Source organism: Gigantopelta aegis, chromosome 6 (assembly GCF_016097555.1).
Source record: "Gigantopelta aegis isolate Gae_Host chromosome 6, Gae_host_genome, whole genome shotgun sequence".
NCBI lineage: Eukaryota > Metazoa > Mollusca > Gastropoda > Neomphalida > Peltospiridae > Gigantopelta > Gigantopelta aegis.
Window position 1 is genome coordinate 8663881 of NC_054704.1, and position 27866 is coordinate 8691746.

Consider the following 27866-nt stretch of genomic DNA (forward strand, 5'->3'; position numbering starts at 1 on the left):
AACAATATTCCTCTGTATGGTGTGTTTTATTATAACCCCTCTAATATTGTTCTATCTTTACTCTCATCTGTATACTCTGGCTCAAGCCAGTCTTTCTTATCAGTATGCTGTGAGGATGTTGATGCCTTATCTTTTCCTTATATTACACTGATCCTACTCGCCTCTTAACAATTTATCTGATACTGGGTCTCTCAGTCTCTCTCCTCCTATTTTCTTTTCATATTAACAGGTCTCATCTCTCTGTGTCCACAATGACACGCTCTCGATGTCTGTTCTTTCTCTTTTCTACTCATCTCTCTCTCCATGACTCTCTCTTCCGATTTCCGAAAAAACCTGGGACAAACCACCATGTACGTGTAGGGTCTCTCATTACGAGATCTGTGTCATCACTGTAATCCCCACCAATGACATAGGTTCTATGCTCAAGTAAGTACGATATATCTGATATGTGTCATCAACCCCAATAATGACATAGGTTACTATGCAAGTAAGTACAAGATATCTGATATATGTCATCAACCCCAACAATCACATAGGTTACTATGCAAATAAGTATAATATATATATCTGATATGTGTCATCAACTTCAACAATGACATAGGTTACTTTGCAAGTAAGTACGATTTATATCTGATATGTGTCATCAACCCCAGCAATGACATAGGTTACTATGCAAGTAAGTACGAGATATCTAACATGTGTCATCAATCTCAACAATGACATAGGTTACTATGCAAGTAAGTACGAGATATCTAATATGTGTCATCAACCCCAATAATGATATAGGTTACTATGCAAGTAAGTACGAGATATCTGATATATGTAATCAATCCCAACAATGACATAGGTTACTATGCAAGTAAGTATGATATATATCTGATATATGTCATCAACTCCAACAATGACATAGGTTACTATGCAGGTAAGTATGATATATATCTGATATATGTCATCAACCCCAACAATGACATAGATTACTATGCAAGTAAGTACGGGATATCTGATATGTGTCATCAACTCCAACAATGACATAGGTTACTATGCAAGTAAGTACGAGATATCTGATATATGTCATCACCCCCCACAATGACATAGGTTACTATGCAAGTAAGTATGATATACATATATCTGATATGTGTCATCAACTCCAACAATGACATAGGTTACTTTGCAAGTAAGTACGATTTATATCTGATATGTGTCATCAACCCCAACAATGACATAGGTTACTTTGCAAGTAAGTACGATTTATATCTGATATGTGTCATCAACCCCAACAATGACATAGGTTACTATGCAAGTAAGTACGAGATATCTAACATGTGTCATCAATCCCAACAATGACATAGGTTACTATGCAAGTAAGTACGAGATATCTAATATGTGTCATCAACCCCAATAATGATATAGGTTACTATGCAAGTAAGTACGAGATATCTGATATATGTAATCAATCCCAATAATGACATAGGTTACTATGCAAGTAAGTACGAGATATCTGATATATGTAATCAATCCCAACAATGACATAGGTTACTATGCAAGTATGTACGAGATATCTGATATGTGTCATCAACCCCAACAATGACATAGGTTACTATGCAAGTAAGTATGATATATATCTGATATGTGTCATCAACTCCAACAATAACATAGGTTACTATGCAAGTAAGTATGATATATATATATATATCTCTAATATGTGTCATCAACTCCAACAATGACATAGGTTACTATGCAAGTAAGTATGATTTATATCTGATCTGTGTCATCAACCCCAACAATGACATAGGTTACTATGCAAGTAAGTATGAGATATATCTGATATGTGTCATCAACCCCAACAATGACATAGGTTACTATGCAAGTAAGTATGATGTATATCTGATATGTGTCATCAACCCAACAATGACATAGGTTACTATGCAAGTAAGTATGATATATATCTGATATATGTCATCAACTCCAACAATGACATAGGTTACTATGCAAGTAAGTATGATATATATATATATCTGATATGTGTCATCAACTCCAACAATGACATACATGTAGGTTACTATGCAAGTAAGTATGATATATATCTGATATGTGTCATCAACTCCAACAATGACATAGGTTACTATGCAAGTAAGTATGATATATATATCTGATATGTGTCATCAACTCCAACAATGACATACATGTAGGTTACTATGCAAGTAAGTATGGTATATATCTGATATGTGTCATCAACTCCAACAATGACATAGGTTACTATGCAAGTAAGTATGATATATATATATATATATATATATATATATATATATATATATATATATATATATATGCAAGTAAGTATGATATATATATATATATATATATATATATATATATCTAATATGTGTCATCAACTCCAACAATGACATAGGTTACTATGCAAGTAAGTATGATTTATATTTGATATGTGTCATCAACCCAACAATGGCATAGGTTACTATGCAAGTAAGTATGATATATATCTGATATATGTCATCAACTCCAACAATGACATACATGTAGGTTACTATGCAAGTAAGTACGATTTATATCTGGTCTCTGTCATCAACCCCAACAATGACATAGGTTGCTATGCAAGTAAGTATGAGATATATCTGATATGTGTCATCAACCCCAACAATGACATAGGTTACTATGCAAGTAAGTATGAGATATATCTGATATGTGTCATCAACCCCAACAATGACATAGGTTACTATGCAAGTAAGTATGATATATATCTGATATGTGTTATCAATCCCAACAATGACATAGGTTACTATGCAAGTAAGTACAATTTATATTTAATATGTGTCATCAAACCCAATAATGACATAGGTTACTATGCAAGTAAGTACAAGGTTGGGGTTTTTTTCAGAATAATTTAACAAACAAGAAAGTTTGTTATGAAATATAATGTGGCAGATTGTCCCTAATTGATTCTTTTAGGCAAAGTGTTCATACCTATAGATAGATTATTATTTATTATGCTTTGGGTTATTATATATATAATAAGCATTGTGTACTATGCATTAAGTACATGCACATAACACCAACCACATAGGTTATTGCAGTATACCAGTAGATATTTGTACATGTAGTTATGTAACATCATTGATTATTGTACATATATATTTAGTATTTATACAACATCTAATGTGGACTAATTTGTATTGTCAACATTTTCCTTTAGTTTATTGTCTACTATTGAAACTCATGAGCCTCTTTTTGTTATATTAAACGAAACAGAAAAATCAATCTGAATAAATGCAATTTTAGATGATGGAGGTATATGTATAATAATATAGTTTTTAATTGTTCTGCATTATGTCAGTTAGAACACATGTACTTAGTAGTAGGCAGATTGTATGTATGTTATGGACTTTTGATTGTCACGGGAGACATCTCTACATTGTGATTGTTGCATACACGTGGACAGTGTCAAAGTCCCATGCAGTGACAGTAAATTATCTATCTAATGTGCATCCTGTATGTTTGTTTATCACACCTTTTCTCCTGATATCCAGTTAAGTTCAAGTATGATGTTTATGAGCACACAACTCAAGTATCTGGGCTATCTGTCTAGGACAGCAATGTTTTGTGGTTATTGAGATATTGTGATGCAGGTAAATGGTCTTACATCATTCCACTGAAGCATTAAAATTCATCATGAATAGGAGCTGGTACGGGGAGACAAACCCAGTACCTACCAGACTTGAGTCTAATGGTTTAACTAATATACCACAAAGCTCAGACCTAGCATGCTGTGTTTGTTTGTATTTATTTTCTTGGTTAATTTCCTGGCCAGACATCTCAGCTATCTGGGCTGTCTGTCCAGAACAGTAGGTTAGTGGGTAGTTAATGGTTAGTGAGAGAGAAGTCGGTGTGGTGGCTTTACACCTACCTACTGAGTAGCTAAACTGGCTCTGGGTAGAAGCCGGTACCGGTATGCTAACCAAATACCTACCAGCCTTATGTCCAATGGTTTAACCACAACACCACCGAGGCTGGTTATGCTGTGTACAAATGATCCATTTAAATAGAAATTAATGCTGTCTACACCAGCAGGCATATCACTGTTACTGGTGGGTGTAATCTATCTTTGATGACTTGCTAACAATGACTGGCGATTCCTGGATAATTGGGTGTCTAGTATTTCTAATATAGTGCTCCATTTTAATGGCTGAACAAACAACTTCTCACACATCGGGTAATTTGCTTATTATATGTAGCAGCTTTCATGAGGCATCGTGTTGTATTTAACATAGGTGTACGAAGTGACACCTTACTGGAAGGGGCGGGGTGTAGAAGAAATTTGTCATGATATTTTAAAGTACAAGGAGATTTGCTCAATTTTCTTGGTCATGGGGGATGCACCCATCTCTGGGTGTAAAAGAAATAAGAAACCTAGTAGTGTTACTACATAGACTACTCCTCAGTGATAGAAATAAGCAGAAATATTTACAAGACCACATTTTTATTTGTCCAAATAAGCTGATTTGTTTTATTTGAGTACAAGCACAGTATTTTTGATTGCTCAGAATGAAACTGCACACAGAAGATTTTTTTTTTTTTTTACTAGACAACCATTTGCTTGATTTTCACTTGTCAGGACAAATGGACAAGTGATTATTCCAAACGTTGCTACTACTGAAAAGGAATGAAGGATCTTTAATATATGTACCTGGTCAGTGGACCCATTGTCTGATTGAGGTTTTTTTTTTCCATTTCAACCAATGCTTTTTAGTGGATTCATTGTTTGACTGAGTTTTTCCCCCGTTCCAACCAATGCTTTATAGTGGATCCATTGTCTGATTGAGTTTTTCCCTTTCCCTGTTTCAACCAATGCTTTTTAGTGAATGCATTGTTTGACTGAGTTTTTGTTCTGTTCCAAGCAATGCTCTATAGTGGATCCATTGTCTAACTGAGTTTTTCCCCCGTTCCAACCAATGCTCTATAGTGGATCCATTGTCTGATTGAGGTTTTCCGTTCCAACCAATGCTCTATAGTGGATCCATTGTCTGACTGAGTTTTTCCCTGTTCCAACCAATGCTCTATAGTGGATCCATTGTCTGATTGAGGTTTTCCGTTCCAACCAATGCTTTATAGTGGATCCATTGTCTGATTGAGGTTTTCCCTGTTCCAAGCAATGCTGTATAGTGGATCCATTGTCTGACTGAGTTTTTCCTGTTCCAACCAATGCTCTATAGTGGATCCATTGTCTGATTGAGGTTCTCCCCATTTCAACCAATGCTCTATAGTGGATCCATTGTCTGATTGAGGTTCTCCCCATTTCAACCAATGCTGTATAGTGGATCCATTGTCTGATTGAGTTTTTCCCTGTTTCAACCAATGCTCTATGACTGGTATATCAAAGCATGTGGTATGTGCTGTCCTTTGTGGGGAAACTGCATATAAAAGATCCTTTGCTGCTAATGGAAAAGTAGTGGGTTTCCTCAGAATTATAATTTTTTTTATATCAAATACCCGATGATTAATAAATTAATGTGCTCTATAGGTGTCATTAAACAACGAAAACCTTCCAATAAACAGGATGATACATACCACACCTTTGAGATACTCATTGTAATACACTGGTTGGAATGGGAAGACCCTAAGACCATCAAGTACCTTAGGCTAGCACAAAGCTACATCCTGTCCCAGTTATGAACGATCATGCCATTTCTGTCGTGAACATGTAATTAAACACCTATGACACACAATTCTGGACTAACATATTTATTGAAAGTTTTGTGAATTGTTGAAAGATTGAAGAGGTTCAACCAACCAACAAGTAGGTTCAATTATGCAAATATCAGAGACTGAATTCACTCTTATCAAACTGATTAGTTGTGTACATTGTATTGTGTATCTCGGTCTGTCGATATTCGTTTCTGTTCCTGCATGTCATCAGCATTGCCATCAGCTGTTCTTGCGTTTAATATAACAAAAAATGTGAAATTGAGTGATTAATAATTAAAGAGTTGGAAGGACAGGTTTTTTTTTTTTATGTTTGAATTTAAAACATGGTATGTTATCTGATTTTTAATATAGAACATGATGGTTGGTTTTAAGTTTAACTTCTTTATTTGTTTTGTTTACAAATAAGTATGAGATGGAGGACTGTTATATATGTGTGTGTTTGTGTGAAAATATGTTTTTTAGATTATAATACTTTATACATTTGTATAACAATATATATTATTGACACAACACATGTCAGTCCTTGGCTTTTGAAAAACAAAGGTGAGTGAAAAATCGCACACCTCAAAAGGCTTAGGCGAGTGAAAACCAAGCATTATTAATTTATGAAGTAATTGGTACATGTAAATGCAGAGACATATATGTTGCAAAAATGAACCAATAAACCAATAATGTTTTCTTCTAATTTTATGTTGTTTGGTTGATTAGTGTAGTCTGACTTCTTTTCCCTTTCAGGAATGGAGTTGTAATTTATTAAAAAGTTTTAGGAGTAGTACTATAGAAATATAATTATGACATGAATACACTGATGCAGATAATTGGATTTTTTAATACAATATGTACTATTCAGGGTTTCTGCCAGAAGGTAAAATGGGTATGGCACCATACCCAAAACATTTTGAAGATTTAGTTTTTCTAAGTTTACCTTTTGACAAAAATAATTACTCTTATCATTATTGTATGATTTTCTTAACACTAACCCTAAACTTAACCCATTTTCTCTCTGTGGGAGGCCTCCCATACTCTCTGTTGACTGTGGTTGTATTCAGTTCCATAGCGCCATACCCAAAAATTTCTTTCTGGCAGAAACACTGATATATATATATATATCACAACGTCATGCTATCTCAAAGCAAGAAGTGGGTCCGAACCGTTTCTCTATATAAACATGTAAGAGTTTGTATGTTTATCTCAAACTTTGACATAAATATACACACGTTATGTCAAATGGGTTATGTGGTCCCATATGACATATTTACTATATATTCTGTATATTATTGTCATAGTTGAAAACATATTTTCCATAAATTAAGATAATAATTAATTTAAATTATTTCGATAAATGCAGTAAACCAAGCCAAGGGCCTCCTTTTAATTTATCATGTTTGTGTTTGATCAAAATTTATTATGTTTGTGTTCAAGTTCGATAAAAATTTATTATGTTTGTGTTCGACCCAAATAAAGAACTTGATCAGGCCAGTGGATTAACTTGTTGTTATTGCCAAGTATGCCTAATTAGTATTTATTTAATCCGGTCGCTTGAAAGTGATGGCCTATGAAACCGCAGCAGTTATCAAAAGTGGGTAACAATAAAAGTGGGATTGGGTATATAAACGGTATTGGGTATATAAACGGTATTGGATTAGGTGTTCTTACTATGAGTGGTTTTAACTTGTTATTTTAAGTCCAAATTTTTAAATAAAAATATAAGAGTGTACACTTTTCTTGCAATATGTCAGAGAACGAACGCTGCGAGTAATCCAGTGAAGGACCCAGTCTGAGCACTGGGGGGTTAGCTAGATCCAGTGCTTTAACTCCAACACGCAAGAGAAAGTTAACTGCATTCTTTTGAGAATCTAGATGTTTAGTTATCTCAAATGTAACGATATCTCAAACTAACTGGCTGGCACCAGCAAATTTGACATATAGAGAGTTTACAGTATGTATATATATATATATATATATATATATATATATATATATATATATATATATATATATATATATATAGACACACACACACACACGGTCAAACTTGGTCTAATGGTCACCTGTACATAACAGTCACCTGCCTATAATGGCCACTATAAATCCCCCCCCCCCAATGCATTTCCTCCCTTATTTGACCTGTACACAATGGTCACCTGTTAATAATGGCCAGCGGTCACTATTTTTCACCCAAAATCACAGGTTGAACCGTCTATAACGGTCACAAGATGATCGTCATGAAGACGTGGTTTTTGGGGGGTTTTGTTTACCCTAGTTATGTCTTTACTTTTTCAATCATCTTAAAAATTATAAATTAAATGTGTTTATATGGCCATATCTGTAGCTTTGGGTTTATTTTCCATCAAAGTAAAGTTCCATTGTAATTCTCTGATCGTAATTGAAAAACAAACGGACACTCAGTAACTTCCGTGACACGCAGTTACTGGTGGTGTAATTCAGTTGGTTCTCGGCATCCTCGCTGAACAGTAGACGACTTCCCATTGGCTGTACATAATGTAATCTGTATGTATGGTCACTTTATTGAGTCTCGAGAAACTAAACAAATGAGGTATTATGTTGGGTGTTTCATTGGTTCTACCCAGACATGATTGTTCAGTAAACATGAATTGCAGAAAGCGGCGGTCATTGAACATGCCCCATGTTAGGATTATTTAAGCAACTCCTGATCTTATTCAGCTGTAATCAGCGGTCATACTCCACTGAAAGATTAGCGGTGACATGAAACAAACAAATGAATTAAACATGCCACATGGGTATTAACTTTCAATTAAACAAAATATCTTCTGCAAGTCAATGTTAGCATTTGCGAAATAAAGTAACGAATACATTTGTATGCAAAATGCCACCGAAAAATAGTACTGCTTTAATGTTAGAACAGAGAATCAACATTATTAACAAATGTGAGAAAGGCCATTTAAGTGCGCGAAACATCATCGATCATTTTGCTGTAGGATGTTTGGAGATTAATTTTAAAAAGGAAAGCTGATGTGCTGGCCGATTTTGACAATAATGTTTCAGCTGAAAGAAAAAGGCAGAAGAAAGCAACAGGCAACGATGACATAAAAAAGCTAGTGTGGGAATGGTTTAAAAATGCAACATCTTTTTTTATGACAGTTGTGATATGCTTTAGTATATGGGTTCTAATTTTGAACCTGTATATAAGGATCACCTGTCTTTAACTGTCACTTTTTCAGGTTCCTTGGGTGGCCGTTATATACAGGTTTGACTGTATATGTACCTTTTTAGTGTTAGATGGTTTGATGAACGTGCAGCTAAACATTTATAAGAATCAACTTGTCTTGAATTTCATTATTATGTGCAATGAATATGATTAGGATAGTTGGGATGGGAAAACCCACTGGTTCCGAGGAGGTGGTTCATGAACTACGACTCAAGCATCTCAGGTGTGCACTACCGACTCATATTATTAAAACTTCTTTTTTTAAATAACTCGTGAAACGTAGGCCTACAATTACTTCAATTGATAATGTTGGTTGGGACATTGACATTCACGTGACATTTTTAATTCAACAATTACGCAACCAGTCTCCCTCCCTCAACATTGTGTAACACGCCATTTGACCTACCGCTACAAGTTACCAATGGCTCTGACAGCATTATGTCATTGATCTAGAACGTCCCCAATGTTGTTGATAAAAAATATACAAACTCTGACAAAATCTGTCATTACAAAGGATTTATTCCAAACGTGGGATGCCATAATAAAGATAATTAAAAAAACCCATAATTTTAGACATTATCATCAATGCATAATATGTTGTCAAGTAGACCATCGTGTGCATGCAGAATTCCAAGAGTAAAAATAATCTGACCCCAGTAGCTCTGATTGGTCAATATGCCACAGAGTACTGCACATCAAATCATGTTCCAGTCACATGGTCTGTGACTTTCTAACAAACGAAACAAAAATTAAATAGTCAGAAATGATCATTGATTACTGTTACTATATACTATAGTGTGTTCATATATACATATATAAATAACATATGTACATTCATTAACCTCTGGCTGAAATACAAATATTTAAATGAAGTTTTATTTGATTTTTTTAAAGATAAAAAAAGAAAAATAATAGATGTACAAAAATACCTAGGCTTATTTCTACATACCTATTATCATTTCTTTTCCATCTTTTTATTATTCTGTCTAAATTTCTTTCTTTTTTTAATTTTAATTTTTTTTTTTTTTTTTAAAGAAAGTATAAAATTACACAATTGCCATTTTTGGGACCTCATGTAAGCTTTGTAGGCTAACAGTTATGAACTAGTCGAGACAGTTTTACCGACTTAGCTGATTTCCGTAACGAGTTAATTTGTATAGGCTACAGAAGCCACTATTTAATTCAATCCCATTTTTCTTTTTGTCATAACTATATGAACAGTATAAATGAGTTATCCTTATCAGACATTGTGATCTGTTACCTTACAAAAGTGGACTGTTTCTAATTAATAATAAATTAAATAGGCAAAGAAGTTTGGATCAGATTGGTACATCTTTAAAGATGTTTATTAAGCCTGTGTTTTCCGATTTGTATAGCAAAGATAAGTATCAGTCATATATTAAAATCTTGCATGGACGCTACCGTTCTCATAACATTTTTATACCCGCACACCTTAAAAGGCACGGTCTGCATGTGTCTTCTTGTGAAATACCACGCACCTTTTGTATGTGAGTGAACACAGCCAGATCAAGAGTTCATAAAGTTCAGTCGGGCTGAGATCAAAATAACTTGGTGTTTTATTGAATTCTCACTCTCACCATCTGCGTCACGCTGACATCGTCATTGGAACAGCTGATTGCTGTCTTTGTTCTATAAGCGTGTGAAGTCAGCCATATGTGTTTCTGTCATTTTCTTTGTGTCAGGCCAGTAATAAAGACCTTAGGTCTGGTAATAAATGCTAACATGGAAGTATGGATCAACTGGTCATTGCTAATGATCAGTGGTGTTAGCCGGCCAAACTGCGGGGGAGGGGGAAGGTTACAAATTTTGTCTCGCCTTTTTACGAAGGCGTTAGCTTTTGCATTAAGGTATAATATTAAAGTTTCACATTTATATAGTTTCTGACAATAAAACATCACACATATGGATGTTTATCACAGTGCATGAAAATATTTCATTTATGAGAGGAATTTAATTCCTGTTTGTTTAAAATGGCCCTTTTTGTCTGTATATTACTATGCTATTATTATTCTTTTTTTTCAATTACTGATAATTAATTGTTTTGCTATACTTTCTATGAAGTTTTCCATGAACCAAATGTTTGATATGCAATGTACAGTGGAATCTGCTCAAGCAGCCACCTGTATTAAGCAGCCAGGCACCTGTCTTAAGAGGCCACATTTTTATTTGCCCAACTCATCTAATATAGTATAAACTGACCTGTATTAAACAACTACCTGAGAAGCTGGTTAACCAAACATTTCTTTGCACTGAACAAAAACCGATCTCATAAGTTAATAGTGAATCTTAAAAGCTACTTTTTGACACTCGCCTTGGTGGCTGCTTAACGCATGTTAGACTGTACAAACTGAAGAGCTCTCATTAAAATATAATTGAGTAGTCAGTGTGCATAGAGAGAGATCAGTTGTGTGTCTAATTTAGGGGGGTGGGTGTAATTCAGGGATAGAGCACCTAGCTGGGCATGGGTATCAGTCATGTGACCCATGTAGTGGGATGGGGCGTAATTCAGGGATAGAGCACCAAGCTGGGCATGGGTATGAGTCGTGTGACCCATGTAGGGTTGGGGTGTAATTCAGGGATAGAGCACCAAGCTGGGCATGGGTATGAGTCGTGTGACCCATGTAGGGTTGGGGTGTAATTCAGGGATAGAGCACCTAGCTGGGCATGGGTATCAGTCATGTGACCCATGTAGTGGGATGGGGCGTAATTCAGGGATAGAGCACCAAGCTGGGCATGGGTATGAGTCGTGTGACCCATGTAGGGTTGGGGTGTAATTCAGGGATAGAGCACCAAGCTGGGCATGGGTATGAGTCGTGTGACCCATGTAGGGTTGGGGTGTAATTCAGGGATAGAGCACCAAGCTGGGCATGGGTATGAGTCGTGTGACCCATGTAGGGTTGGGGTGTAATTCAGGGATAGAGCACCTAGCTGGGCATGGGTATCAGTCATGTGACCCATGTAGTGGGATGGGGCGTAATTCAGGGATAGAGCACCAAGCTGGGCATGGGTATGAGTCGTGTGACCCATGTAGGGTTGGGGTGTAATTCAGGGATAGAGCACCAAGCTGGGCATGGGTATGAGTCGTGTGACCCATGTAGGGTTGGGGTGTAATTCAGGGATAGAGCACTAAGCTGGGCAAGGGTATGAGTCATGTGACCCATGTAGGGTTGGGGTGTAATTCAGGGATAGAGCACCAAGCTGGGCATGGGTATGAGTCGTGTGACCCATGTAGGGGGTGGGGTGTAATTCAGGGATAGAGCACCAAGCTGGGCATGGGTATCAGTTGTGTGACCCATGTAGAAATCGTGAATATTTTATTTCCCACAAGTTGTTAAGAGAGTTTGTTTGGCAAAATAACCCCAGAACACAACTTAATTGTGAATTGGGGTAGGATATTCTATTTCAATCTTCACAACTTGTGAAAAAATGGTGGAAATAAATTTGACACGACTGTAATCATTCAGTGAAAAGCTACAACACAGTATAATGTTACACACAAGCATAGTTTATCACTAGTTGAAATGACAATTGATACTTTATCAATATAGGGTTTGTCAAAACAGAAAATCACATATATATATAACATGTAACATGTGTACAGTATCTCGTGTATAGCGCTAGCATGTGTGTAGTATAATGTTTAAATACCACAGATAGAAAGCATTTATTGATCAAGCACACACGTTCAGTAAGTGATACTGACGTGGGTTCGTATATTGTTCGTCAGACAGGGTTTTGTTATTAGGTATGTGCTTTACTAATTTTACCCCCACATTACCTTGATTCAGTAGTTTTCTGGTCAGATATGGTGTCACTGGGTCTTGTTACCCCACCCAATTTGACATGCCCTTTTTAATTACTCTTTTGTTTTTTAAATTTATCTTTCATAATACATGTATATACACCAAATTACCCTGAAAACACATATCTGAGCATATGAATGAATGAATGAATGAATGTTTAACGACACCCCAGCACAAAAATACACATCTGCTATTGGGTGTTATCTGAGCATATATTTTTTTTTTAATTTGGGGAATGTGTCCCTGAACCCCCCCCCCAATACATATCACTCCCTTTGAGAGCTCCGCTCATTTGCCTTTGGTAAATTCTAACTTGCCAGTTTTCGAATTTTGTGACCCCACCCCCCACCCCTCCCACACACACACACACACACACACACACACACCTTACAAAATCCTAGACCAGCCCCTGGGTGTTGTCCATAATACCAATTCAGTTATATTTCTTCTCAGACTTCCAGAAATTGTTACTGACCATAAGCAAGATTTTTTCAGCTGGACTATCTACTTTTATTACCCGTTGGGTTGAAATATCTAGGGTAATGAATTCTTTTCTTTTTTTTTCTTTCTTTTTTTGATACAGTACTTGCACAGTGTGCAGATTACTTCTACAACCACTGATTGGTTGGCTTTAAAATGATGATGGTTGATTGGTTGTTCATTTAATATGGCCAGAACTTTTCTTTCATTGATTTAATGGGGAAGGATCTTGCTTAATCGGTAGATAGTTCACCCTCAGTGCTTTGATAGTAAGATCAAACCCTTAAGCAAACCCCCCCCCCCAAACCAGTGCCTCATGACTAAAGGTTGTGGTATGTGTTGTCCTGTTTGAAGGGATAACATATAAAAGATCCCTTGCTGCTAATAGTAAATGTAGTGGGTTTTCTCTCAGAATTATCAAATGTTTGACATCCACTAGCTGATGATTAAAATAATTCATTGTGTTCTAGTGGTGTCATTAAATAAAACGAGCTCACTACAAGAAGTTACAAATTACAGGCATGCATGTCCTTCACAAAGTAATGCTGTAATTAAACCCTAACCAAGGTGTTTACATCATTAATTCACTCCTATTTTACCTACTGTGCATTTATCATTACCTGCTTTGGACTAAATTTAAACACAAGGTCTACAATATAATTATATATTGTATGTATAATATACATGTATTGTATATATTATGATGATAACATTAATCACACATACCTTCTAATCTAATAAGAATGTGTCTAATCATAATGTTTGTAGTTATCATTGTGTTTCTTGTTTAATTTATTTCTAGTAAAATGTCCTCCACCTCTGAGGAACAGAGATTTTGTTACACAACGATCGTGGCTGGAAACGGGGTCAGAATATTACATAATCAACCACTCAGTCAATCACGAGGTAGGTGTTGTGATTAGAACAGGTGTGTCATGCTAATTGGACCAGGTGTCTCGGTAATTGGCATACCTGTAGATGTGTGCAAATAATTAATATATACCATAATTATAAGTGGTGTATTTAAGTACCAGTTATTATAGTACACTGTACATCTATATTTTGGTTTATTACCCATAATGTCTACAATAAACGGTTACATAAATATCATATTTTCCCATGCTATCTTTATGACATGAATCATAACAATACCTTGAAAACTGTGCACTTCTAACATCACGATCCGCTATTATAGCAGCTGCAAGCTTGTGACAGTTGCACTTTCAGAAATGACCTATAATTGACATTGATTGTGAACTAATTACAATCATATTAAACCTATGTTTTATATCACAATTTGTGGATAATAAATAAATTATAACATTCGAAGGAGTGCCATATGGAATTTATGAAACTTGTTTGGAAATTGTTTTATACCTCTTGCTCTCACTTGGGGAATAAAATAATTCCCAAACTCGTTTCATAAATTCCATATAGCACTCCCACTCATGCAATAATCTATATTATATAGAATCTGCTTATACACAGTCCATATACAGTAAGTGTGATTTCGTAATAAATACAGGCACAGTACATGTACTAATATGTTTTTATACTTATTTATCAGAGGCAAGAAATTGTAAAAAGTAATAATTAATAGCTAAAACAAGGAAGATGTTTTTGTTTGTTTTGTTTTTTGTCTCAGTAATTTATAGTACATGTACATATGTAACTCACCTACATACAATTCTGTCTCTGGATATTTATAATAACACCCAGAATGACAATAATTTCTCTTTATTTGTGTTTTCAGAACTGTACACCCAGAATGACAATAATTTCTCTTTATTTGTGTTTTCAGAACTGTCCACCCACAATGACGACAGTTTCTCTTTATTTGTGTTTTCAGAACTGTCCACCCACAATGACGACAGTTTCTCTTTACTTGTGTTTTCAGAACTGTCCACCCACAATGACGACAGTTTCTCTTTATTTGTGTTTTCAGAACTGTCCACCCACAATGACGATAGTTTCTCTTTATTTGTGTTTTCAGAACTGTCCACCCAGAAAGGGTTTCATCCGAGGAATTTCTTTCTTCACTGGTTACTACATCGTAAGACTGGCAAACAACTCCTGTCAGATGACATACGTGTCACAGTCAGATCCAAAAGGTTTGTCTAGTTCTTTGGCAAACAACCGTAATATCTAGTACTTGTACTATCATCTTAAAGCTATATACTCTTCAATGCTAATGTATATAGCTCCCTAGGAACATCATTCAATATTTATGATAACACATGCCAGTAACACACAGATTGGGTTATTGAGTTAATGACATACGACCTGGTCGCCGTAGCCATTCCATCTGAAGAAAAAAAGCAAGTAATTGGTTAATCAGTGACAGACATGTACATTTAGTTAACCTAAAAGTGATTACTCATTTATGTATAAATTAGCTACAAGTGCAACAGCTGTAAATAAGCCTTTGTTGAAAAAGACATTTAAATTTATTTGAAACCTGGTTTTTAAGAATATGCAAGAAATGTAATACTACATTCATATCCATTAGATACGTTTATCTTACAACCTGTTGTTTATAAATATATCTGACTCATTTTTGTTCATTAGATACATTTTCAAACAACTCATTATAAGAGAAATGGTATCTAGCAGCCAATCATATAGAATTCTGTTTGCACAAAAATGATTGACCAGTGTTTAATTTATTATAATAATTGTAATATTGTTTTTACTAAGGGAAGTTTTTGAAAGTCCTAAATATTATAGCATGTGCATTATCATTATCTTGAAACACTGGCATAATATTATTCATGTTCGCATTTGTTAGAATTTTTCATAATCAGAGGCTAATCACATGTTTAAAAAAAAAAATTAATAAAAAGGAAGCATATATAATAAAAACATAAATCTGACATATGATAAGATTTGTAATATAATATACACACCCTTAATATGAGATGATTTTTGTTCATTGATGCTCTTGATGAATGTTTTGGTTTTTTACTTTTGTTGTCTTTCAACAGGAAAGTTACCATCATGGGCAATGAACAAACTAACACATATCATGGCTCCAAAGGTATTATATCTTTATTCTTAATTGCACATTTTTTAAACAATGTGCTTTACTTAGGTTTTTCCATGTTTGAAAGTCATTGATTTCTACATTATTAATCTGTTATACATTTTCGTTATTCTCTGAAAATTAGTATTTTAAAAATATGACACTATGTTAATAAAAAATTTCATCTGATTAATTCTACATCTATGTCAAGTTAAAGCATCTCTTTAGATTGATGACTGAGAAAGTTTGACTAAGCACCGATCTAACTGTCAGTGCCGATCTGACTGTCAGTGCCGATCTGACTGTCAGTGCCGATCTGACTGTCAGTGCCGATCTGACTGTAAAGTATCATTCATAATTTATATCCTTTATAATAGGGGCGAGACATAGCCCAGTGGTAAAGCGCTCACTTGATGCGTGGTCAGTTTGGGATCGATCCCCATCTGTTGACCCATTGGGCTATTTCTCACTTCAGCCAGTGCACCACGACTGGTACATCAAAGGCAGTGGTATGTGCTATCCTGTCTATGAGATGGTGCATATAAAAGATTCCTTGCTGCTAATCGAAAAGAGTAGCCTATGAAGCGGCGACAGCGGGTTTCCTCCCTCAATATCTGTGTGGTCCTTAACCATATTATGTCCGATGCCATATAACCATAAATAAAATGTGTTGAGTACATCGTTAAATAAAACATTTCTTTCCTTCCTTCCTTTATAATAATTCATTAGCAATGAATTGTCTTTTTGAAGTCCCAACTTCTATTTTGGTTCATTGTTAGGATAAAGGCATGGAAGTATATTAGGTTTATTTTAGAGTCATAATTATTAATACATTATTCAGTTGTATTCAGCGTAGTTCTAATTTGAATACTAAAATGTTTGTATGTTTTTATTCTGTTCTTTCATTATATCATTATACTTCAGGTAATTAGCAGAGTATACAAAGCGTGCAAAAAGTACCACAGCTGGAAGAGCAAACACAATCCTCATTTTAAGCCCTGGCTGAATGCCGAACAAATGATGTCCAACCTTCCACGATTCAACCCTGAAAACATCAAGGCCATGAAACTGTCATTATCGAGCGAGTCTTTACTAGAAGACGGGGAACTAAACGAGGAAGATGTAAATGACGACGATTTATAGCAAATTGTACTATAATGACTATATATAATGACTATATTATATTTATCTGCTGTACATGTGTGTAAATAGCTGTGGTTGTTTTACTAGTCTAGTATGGACAACAAAAGGGGTGTAACTCCGTTATGGTGCATTCATTCAGCTTTTTTCTTTCTGTTTTTTCTTATATATATTAGATTCTGGTCATTAGGTTTGGTACCATTGTAGATTCAGCTACATGTACATTATATGTGAACTAGTGCAAGTTTTCTGTTTTAAACCAAACTGTTGTATGTGTATTAAAATGTATGAATAATAAAACCAAGCAGAAGCTTAGAAAGGAGTTTTCTTTATTCATGTAATATTACACAAAAAAACATTTTAAAGTTTATGATTTCTTGGGGGTTTTCTAGCAATATTACACTTTATTTACTAACCAGGGCCCATATTTTCGAAATTATCTTATCGTAAAACCATTGTATGCTAGGACATTACGGAATTTGCTGTATTGACATAATAGCCTACGATGGTTTTACGATTTTGTAATGCTAAGATAGCTTTGGAAATCTCTAGCCAGGCCCCATGTTTATAAAACTTTATAGTCTGCACTTTAATTAAGTCTCGCCCATACAAACTGCAGGATGTTAAAAGATTGGTGACTTTCCCCCTCTCCCCCCCCCCCCCAAGTCTTAAATCTAGACTAAATGGTTTTAAACATGGGGCCCAGGTTTAAATGTATTTTCTTGTGTAATGATGTAATCAAGCACTGAGTTAATAATTTTTGTTTTCATGGTAGTTATTTTGTGTTATGGTCGATCCAAAACCATGTCAGATTTAGTTAAAGAATGTATAATATTAGTTTGATATATTTATGGTAAAAATAATTATTTATCATTTTCTCTGTATTTTTATTAATTATTTGTACTTGTGTTAAAATTATTAGTCTTGCAAAGTGTATATTTATCATGTCATGCCGTCATGTCGTGGTCAGAAAAAGTACAATACTGAAGCTTCTGAAATTTCCGGTGTTTTTTTTTTCTTTTTCTAAAGATTTATTGTCTAAAGCTGATGCAGCTAATATTAGAGGGAGGGTTCTTGGAAATGACATTTTGATGGTATTTTTATCATGTAGTGTGCTTTATCTGAAACCCTGAACATTTTGAGAACAATTGTTTCGTTCTAGTCAGTCATGCAAGTGTAACTTTTCCGTAACCTATTTTTATTTGCAATTTAAATTTAAGACATTATTTACATTGACAAAATGGGTTACTCAAAAATAAAATGGGTTTCTGAATTTTCAATTTTCAGAGGCTTGTGAATATACAAGCATATTACATGAACAGAAACCTAATTTACGCTTGTCTTAAATTCAGTGTGTATTACATGAACAGAAAGCTAATTTACGCTGTACGCTTGACTTAAGTTTGATATTGAAACTCATACAACTGGTGACATTAATTTGTTGGTTTCACTCATTAGTCCAAGATAACTAAAGAGTTTTTAATTTACAGTGGGGTTATAACACATCTAAAAGGTTGTGAATTGTAATGATTATTTATGTAAAACACTTAAAACATTTATTTCATAGTATTAAAAAGTATATGAGTAAGGCCCACTTTGCATTGATGCGATTCCGCATGCAATTTATCATGCGCGTTTCTGTGCAGGGAAATATGCTTTTCTTTATCTGTTTCACAAGGCATTTACTATATAAAATTTGATATTGTCGAAGTGTATTTATAAGCTCCTAGTAAATACTTTGTGTTATATGGTGTTACCACATTGAAAAATTTGCATGCACAAAAATCGCTCTTCGATTAACTTTTGTTTACCAGCATGCTTGAATGCCCACACCCGGAATTGTGTATATGGAATAAGTACTATGTATATACACTGTATTGACTTGTGCGGAAATGCATGCAAAATTGTGTTAATGGAAAGCGAGCCTTACACACAGAAACATTTGTGTGGAAATGGTGCTTAGATAGCCAATGTTATAGCTGTGTGTTTTTGTTGAGGTGGTGTCTGAACTTTCTGAAATATAGGGCACTAATATGTATGCAGATTAGCAGTTAAAGTTCAGATCCACTGTGTATTGGTGATATAGTACAAATAAGAGAAACGGTAATACTAATTAATATTGTTTATCTTTGTTTTCTTAACTATGCAAAATTGGAAAGGCTTTCTCACACAAGTAGGTAGCATTTAATTTAGTTGCTGTTCACAAATGGGTTTGCTGATTGGTTTGTTTTATCATCATGGCAAAACATTTTGTGCAGGGGATGGATTTGCATTGAAATATATCTGGGTAGAGGTTAAAAGTCATCTTTAGACATGGTTTAAATTTTGTGAAAAGGAGTTTTCTATCTTTTGGGTAATTTGAGAGAAATAGGACAAGTTTTGTAACAACCAAATTTTTTAAAATTTATGTTTCTGTGTACTCTTTTGTCGCTGTTACTATAACTTTGAATGATAATTTGTTAATTTTAAGTCTTTGTTAACTTTGATTTATAGATTTTTCTGAATTTTATAAAAAATAAATTTTCTTGTGCTTATATATTTGTCTAGGAATTGAAAGTGAAAGAATAGTGGATATGAATAGAGCTGGGCAGTATTGAAATTTCAGGTTTGGTATCGGTATTGGTATTTTTGGTGTGATTTACCTCGGTATTAGTATGGTATTCGATATTGACACACTACCGATACCAATATTGAGCAGTGTTTTGGGGATATTCGGCTTTAACTGCAAGCCCGAGTTAGGGCTCAAATGGGTTTTTTGTTGATTCCGAGGAAGAATGATGTCTATTCGCTCTTCTTTTCAGCCATTTTGTGTTTAGTGTTTGTGCTTTACTAAATGGTCAGGAAATGCTTTTTTCAATACCGATATTACGGTATTTCGAGATTACTCAGTATGGTAAATCAGTATTGACATTATACCGATACTGATTAGTATATATGGTATACTGCCCAACTCTAGATATGAAAAACCATTTTTACCTAGTTTTTTTCCCCTCATGATCTTTTAAAAAATGAAAACCATATATGGACACCTGGTCTCTTCTATTGCTAGTATTACATTTTAAAGTTTTGATCTACTGCAGTAAGATGTATAGTGTCAGTCTTATGGTTAGACACTGGAGGTCAGACCATAAGCCAGTACAAATATAATATATTTTACATTTTTGGTGATATTTATTTATATTATGTTCTTTAGTCAGTTGTGATAGTTTTTGTTTTTCGCACTAGGCTGCGAGATTTGTCTGTACTTTATCTATTTATGACCAAATGTGTTATACAATATTTATTTGGGACCAACAATGATCGATTTTCTTTATCCATTTCACTGTTTTCAGCATAAACTTGCCAGCCACGAAGCAATAATCTGTTCTCCCTATGCACTAGTCGGTCTTGCCTGTTGAGTTTTCCTTTGTACATACTGCCAGGTCCTCAAGAGTTGTATAAAGTGTATGATATTTTAAACATTTAAAATATTTTATTACATGTAGCATGTTTACCTCTGTTAATATTATAATGGGTGTTTTAATTTTTCCAGTATTATACTGTAAACATAAAATCAAAGATTTAGTTTTTTGAGGTACAAAAATCAGGTAATTATTTTGTTATAAAGGACAGAGTTGAAGTGAATAGGAGGTGAAAAGAAAACATACGCTATCGACCATTTAATGTCAGCGGAAGAGCAGAATATATCAAGATTATTCTACAGTTTTCAGAATTTAAGTACGACAGAACAATTTGTCAAAACTATTGTCAGTGTCATTGTTTATAAGTACTATTTCTTGGTAAAAACCTGTAATTAATGTTAAAAGACTGTACAATGTACTACAAAGGTCAGCCTACTTGTAATCATCAAAGAATAGTTTGGAAAGGTATTTTAAATTTATATTTTTAGACATTTCCCAAAGCAGACAATTTTAAACTGCTACAACTTGTAAGGATACATCGAATAGTAATGTAGTCATTTTTATTTCAACTTTGCTGCATTTTTCTTCAAGAAAAATGTAAAATTACACAACGAAACTATAGTTTGTGTTGGAGGCTATATACTTGGGTAAACCAAAATTATTATGTTTGGTATTTAAGCTTGGTTTTAAATATTTAAGTAGACTTGCAAAATACAGTATATTTGTACTCAAAAACTAAATTTCTAGTGGTCACAACACATGTACATGGATGCATATTTCAAGGTTTTTTTGTGATTTTTTAAGTGCTTTAATATTATAAAATTCCAAACTTTTGGGGAAAAGTGTATTAAGCAAATACTGCCAAATATTCAGAGAATTTTACCTTTTATCAATTTGTAAATAATTTTTAATTGAAAATAACACTGATTTCAGTTCTCAGATGTTTCTCTGGTACATTTTTCAGATTGACAGGAACTGTTCACAGGTCTGGCCATGGATATTTCATAATGTTTTTGTGATAAAATAATTGCATACCTAAAGATAATTCCCTTGGTGTACAATTGATGTTATTAAATTTTAAGTTGCAAAAATACTTGAAAATAAGCTTTGGAAAGCCAATGGTTTATTTTCGTCAATAATATATAAATTGAGACAGGCAATTATGCCCAAGTTATGTAATATATATGATCAAGAATTTATTTTATTATTCTCCTTTCGAATCATGTCTTGTTTTCTTTCTTTGTATTTTTATTTTTATTTTTATTGCTGTTTCACATACATTATGTTTTGTTTATTATTGAGTTTAGATTTTTATTTTAAATATATAAAGGTTGACATTGTGATGTTTTATGGTAAGTTGTATTGAAGTATCTGTGGAAAGAATCGGACATTAAGCTTTAAATTTTTCTAGTCATGTGTGCTGCGAGGGCATTTACTAATGAAATATTTTAAGTTTGTGATGATGATTTTTGTGATATTTTTGTACAAGTTAATACATAGAACCATTTTAGTAAGTTTATGAATTATATGGGAGGTTAATTCAACATTGTCACAGATTTAAGGACCTTATTTCTAAACAAATTAATTATAAATGATTAAATTGATGCCTTTAAATTAAATTCCAATACTATTGAATCTTAATATTTAGCCAAGGTATCATGAGAAAAACAAAGACTGTAGTAAATCTGACATAGTCATGATTTGATGATAAAAAATTATCAAAGCAAATACATTTTGGCTCACTTTCCACAACACGATTCCATGCGTGATTTCTTGTGATTAGTTTTGAAAGTGAATTATATTTTGCACTTAATACAAAATACCTCAGTATTTTGCAGAAATATTTTAAAATGGCTTTGTAGGTCTAGTTTTAAATGTGATTAAATTATCAGTTACAATTAACACATTTTCTTTAAAAATTAAGACATTTTGATAAAGATATTCATTCCATATGGCAATGTATTTAGCTGTCATTTAAAAAACCTACTGTATATAGTTTGTTAGTACACAACAGAATATATTTTTTTCATATATAATCATCGTTAATGCTTTTTTCATTCATCACAAGTAGAAATAAAGAATTTTACAAAACCGGTTTACCGTTTGATTCTTGTTTGTCAACTGTAGATTCAACAAACGGGTGGATATGAGGTGACTGAATTTGGAACAGTATTATTAAGCCCTATATTTTACAAAGTTTGTCTGTAGCTGGTAGTGCAGGATTTAGCTCAGTCAGTAGAATGCTCATCCAAGGTGGTTGGGTCATAGGATCAAACAGTGTGTGTGGACTGGGTTACGGTTAGAATCACTTGTAACTTAGAATACACATTTTCTAGTGGTCTTTACATACCACCAGGTAAGACACTTTCACTCGGTCCAAAAGGCCGGGTATCAAAAAATTACTCTTGCATGCTAAAATACTGCAAAAGCAATACACAGGCCCGTACGCACCCCTCGGAGTCTGCAGAGGTCCGTCCGTGGATGTGTAATAAAAAATAAAAATAGTCCTACGATGTGAACTGTATTAAGTTTGACATATTTTGAGGCAAAGAAACATTTCAAATTTACTTCACAAAATGCATCTCCTGCATTCTAGATTTAAAATTTGGGGGGGGGGGGGGAGAGAGGCATGCCCCCGGACCACCCTAGCAAATCCGGTAACTCCGGCCCTCGATTACGCACCCCCCCCCACATAAATGTTTGCGTACAAGCCCAACAAATTTTCATATGTCCCATAACTGTCAAAAATGGGTACATTGCCATAAAAGTCGAAGCTGCTCTTAACGGTACATGATAAATCTATCCACAAAGTTTCTTAATGTAAAAACCTACAATCCCTATTCGACTGGTAAGGGCCTAAAAACATGTTAAAACTTTATATGAACAACTTTAATGGAACGAGAGGGAGGATAGACTGCCAGACAGGACAGTCAAAACCTATAGTCCCCTCCTGTTGGACTGGTAAGGGACTAAAAAACATGTTAAACTTTTATATGAACAACTTGAATGGCACGAGAGGGAGGGGATGTTGTTTAAACTATTTGATATTATTAGTCATTGCTGAGTGCTGTTAACAGATAACAAAACAATACGAATCCGACTTGGAACCTCATTTCTTTGAAACGAGGTCAAGTGTTTAATAACACATAACTTGACTTGCACTCACAACAATTATACAGGTATATACACGCTGCACATAATCTTCAGGTCTATACATGATATATATTATGTTACATATTAATTGTATTACAGCCAATAGCAATAAGTTATATATTCTGTACACAGAGTCCAAAATATACATCTAAGGAACTGTATAAATTCATGAGTGTTATAATAATAACTATTAAAAAAAATACAAAAACCACTCATTAAAGTATGTGGATAATAATTTAAAAAATTAAACAAAACAAATAAGTTGACTTCATCTCATGAGCTGTGTTGGGTTTTCATTATACATATACTACATACATTTATACTCAACAAAATTAATTAAGGTCTAGTAGACATTTGCAATGGGTAATTCTTTGATATAGTGTCCTACAGGCAACGTAAAATCTTTATGCCCGATACATGAAAACATCTCGCACATGGTGAATTTTGTGCATTTATGAAATCTACCAAATGCACAACTTGGCTAGGAGTATTTACATGTCGGTTCATAACAATTCTTGTAATTTAGTTTGCTCTTAATTGTTATTTAAATCAATAAGTTTAATAAAATGGAACAACATTGACACATTACACCATTTTAATATCTGCCTGCCCTTAATTAATATTGTTGACTATGTATTCCACCACCAAACAGAAAGGTCCATTTTGAAATATTTCATCCATGTAACGTCCCACATATATACTAAATAATAGCTAGCGTGGGCACTAAATGATGAATATTTTAAACACATCTTTAAGACTATTCCCACCAGGAGCGGGATACAGCTTAACAGTAGAGTTGTCACTTGAGGTGTGACCCCTTGGTGGATTCAGTGGGTGCCCCCCCCCCCCCCCCCACACCAAATACAAGACAACCCATACATATAAAGACTATGATGTGCTTTCCGGTCTCGAAAAGTGCATATAAAAGATTCCTTGCTGCTATTTGACAAGAGTAGCAAAAGTGGTGGCAACAGGTTTTCCCTTGTACTTTTATCAAGTGTCAAAATAATTGTAGACCCCAAACCCTAAAACTCAACCAGTGCTCTACAACCAGCATATTAATGGCAAACAGTATGTGCTATCCTGTGTATGGTAAAGTGCTCTTATAAAAGGAGCTCTTTCTGCAGACATGAATAGCCAGGTGGTGGCAGTGGGAGTCTTCATTCATTGTTTAAGTGTCATAAAACACTATATGTGCAAGCCTTTTTATGAATGATAGGAAAAAAGGAAACCAATATTTAATGATATCCCATCGCTAAATGTGAGGTTTCAAACTTTAGCAGTCATTGTTTTTTGGTGACATTTAAACAGTTTGAATGCATATACATTGTATTTAACAAATAAAAATGTTTTTTTTTGCTATAGTGGCAGGTTTATACCCAGGAGATTGGACAGGGTCAAACTGCTAGTCTGATTTTTAAGAAACACCAGAAAAAACATTAACTTAATTTAGGTTTATACAATGCAGATGAACAGACAGTGCTCCATCAGTGTCCAGATAGCTTTTAAATGAAACTCCATATACTTACTGCATTCCTACTCATAAATGAAAATAAAAATATATTTTGAAAACTAATGCTATTTTTTGTTCATCCTTCGATTTGAATTTCTTTAAACATTTTGGCCATCAGAGTTGAAAATTACCTTAAATTAAAAACCTTGTCAAGTCGTCAAAACTAGGAGTTTTTGGAAAGATTTTCATCAAAGTACAAGAAAAGACTTTGGGTAGCAAGTCATCAAAAGTAAGAGTTTATGGAAAGATTTTTATCACAGTAAAAGAACAGATTTTGGGTGGTTCTAAAATCCTGACATTTCTTCTCTGGACTATAAACGAGGAAATGAAACAAGTGTTGCCTGTTAATAAACTGACTCCTAATACAAACAGTTCTTTCTTTGGCACAGTCTGTGTATAACACACCAAGAATGTACCATCAGGTATTTTGGCTTTCATCACAGTTAATGGAATGCTATATCATGATCTACAGGTCTAGTGTCTGTAAAAAAAAAAAAAACAGAGAAAAGGCCTAGACATGAAATTTGGAAATATCTCCATTGAGAATAAGATGATTACATGAACTTATTTGATTGTTTCATGGTTGATTTACAAAATAATATTTCCAGTTTCCTCTTTACCAATTTTACCTTGTCACTCTATTTTGATTTTTAGTGAAGTTCAGTCATTACAGTCAGTGTAACTTAATGTTTTTAATTGCCCCCTCCCCCAATAAATAATTGTATGAGCTAAACCAGGTTAGAATCTCCTTATGTTACAAACATGCTTATAACAGTTTACTCTTAACAAGCCATTTAAAAAACATTGATTGGACAAACTTTAAATTCTACCCACAACTTAATGAAAAAACCCCAAGCCAACCCCCCCCCCCCCTCCCCCAACCCACTTTCATAGTACATTTGAAAACAGTGACATTTTATTTCCTGTATCACTAAACATAGTAGTGTTAATAACAATGAGTTTGTTGACATTTTGTATAAACAATTTGAATATTGATAATATTCATTTATAAAACATAAAACAGGTGCCATTAAGCATTCACTCATCCAGTTATTCACTCACTCACTCATCCCTTCATTTATTCATTCCTCACACAGCTAAAATTTAAAGTGCATACATGTCAATATTTAACAGTAATCCTTATGAAGTGATTTCTCCTGTGCCCCATTCTGCCTGTGTTTTGATCATGGGAGGACCAATGATAAGACTCTGAAAATTACAGTATTTACAACTTTCAAATCTAGGAAGCTGGTTTATTACTCTCCTGAATGTTTCAAACATGGTACATAGGATAATGCTTGTAACAATGTTTGTGACTGAAAAAAACAGAGGTACCTTCATTATGTTATGTTATGTTATTTGATTCCATGCTGGACCTAACTGTAAAACAAATTATGCAAACATCGTAGTTAAAACAACTGCACAGATGTTAACATTAGCTTTTCTGTAGGACATTAGGCCAATATATGCTCAGCCAAATTAAGTAAGACTCCGTAATCCTTTTAGTAATTCTCTGTTACTGTTATGTTATTTGTGCAAGTTTTGATCACAGATTACTTCTAAACTTTGAAACATTTAACTCATGATACATGCATATGCAAAAATATTGCACATGGTGTTTTGCTTTGTTTTTGTACATTTTCGAAAACTACCAAACTGATCATTCGGCAAGGATTCATTACACATTAACTCATAAAGATACATGTCATTTTGTTTGCACTAAAAAAATTTTTAAATCATTACATTTAAGAACATGCCACACATCAATATTTAATAATGGAAGAAGCTGTATTGTTTCTAACCATGTTTAATGAATTATTCCCAAAATATCTACTTGCCCTGAACTGATTTTGTTGAATATATGTATTAACTTGACTTAACTGTATGTAAGTTTGTATGGTGTTGAGCAGTGGAGTAGCGTGGGTTGTCAGCGCCCGAGGCAAGGCAAGTATTGCATCCCCTAACCAGTGGACCATTAGCACTCCCCGAGTCCCTTCCACCAGTCCCTTTGCTCCCAGGGCAACCGTTCCAGTGGCCCTGCCCACACTACACCACTGGTGTTGAGTTCAGACAAACTTTAAGTCAGAGTACAAGACTTTTTATTTATAAGCATGACATCAGGTTTAAATATGTATCAAGTGTGTTTTAATATTATTTCCTATGAGATCACATCACCCTACACCAAACACAACATAACATACACTTGGAGGACAATTTCATTCACATTATTCATACAGTAGGCTAGCTGTACATGAACAAACACAAATTAAAAACAAGACAAAGTGAAGTGACACTGCAGAAAACATCCATCATTATGTATGACAATTGTTCAGCTGGCTATTTTTATTTCTCTTTTAAAATTACCTCAATCAGGCGAGATCCTATGAGGAAATATATCAAGATATCTACATCAGTTTGTGTC

At 34.2% G+C, this 27866-nt stretch overlaps 1 protein-coding gene across 1 annotated transcript in view; it reads left to right on the top strand.

Annotated features, from left to right (window-relative positions):
• Positions 1-22873, top strand: part of LOC121374024 (START domain-containing protein 10-like) — a 27560-nt gene extending 4687 nt beyond the window's left edge. The window contains exons 2-6 of the mRNA XM_041500903.1: positions 1730-1804; positions 14018-14121; positions 15209-15326; positions 16200-16252; positions 17162-22873. Coding sequence (XP_041356837.1) covers positions 1730-1804; positions 14018-14121; positions 15209-15326; positions 16200-16252; positions 17162-17380 — 569 coding nt within the window. The 3' untranslated portion in view covers positions 17381-22873. The remainder of the gene's footprint in view (positions 1-1729; positions 1805-14017; positions 14122-15208; positions 15327-16199; positions 16253-17161) is intronic.
• The last annotated feature ends 4993 nt before the right edge of the window (positions 22874-27866 follow it).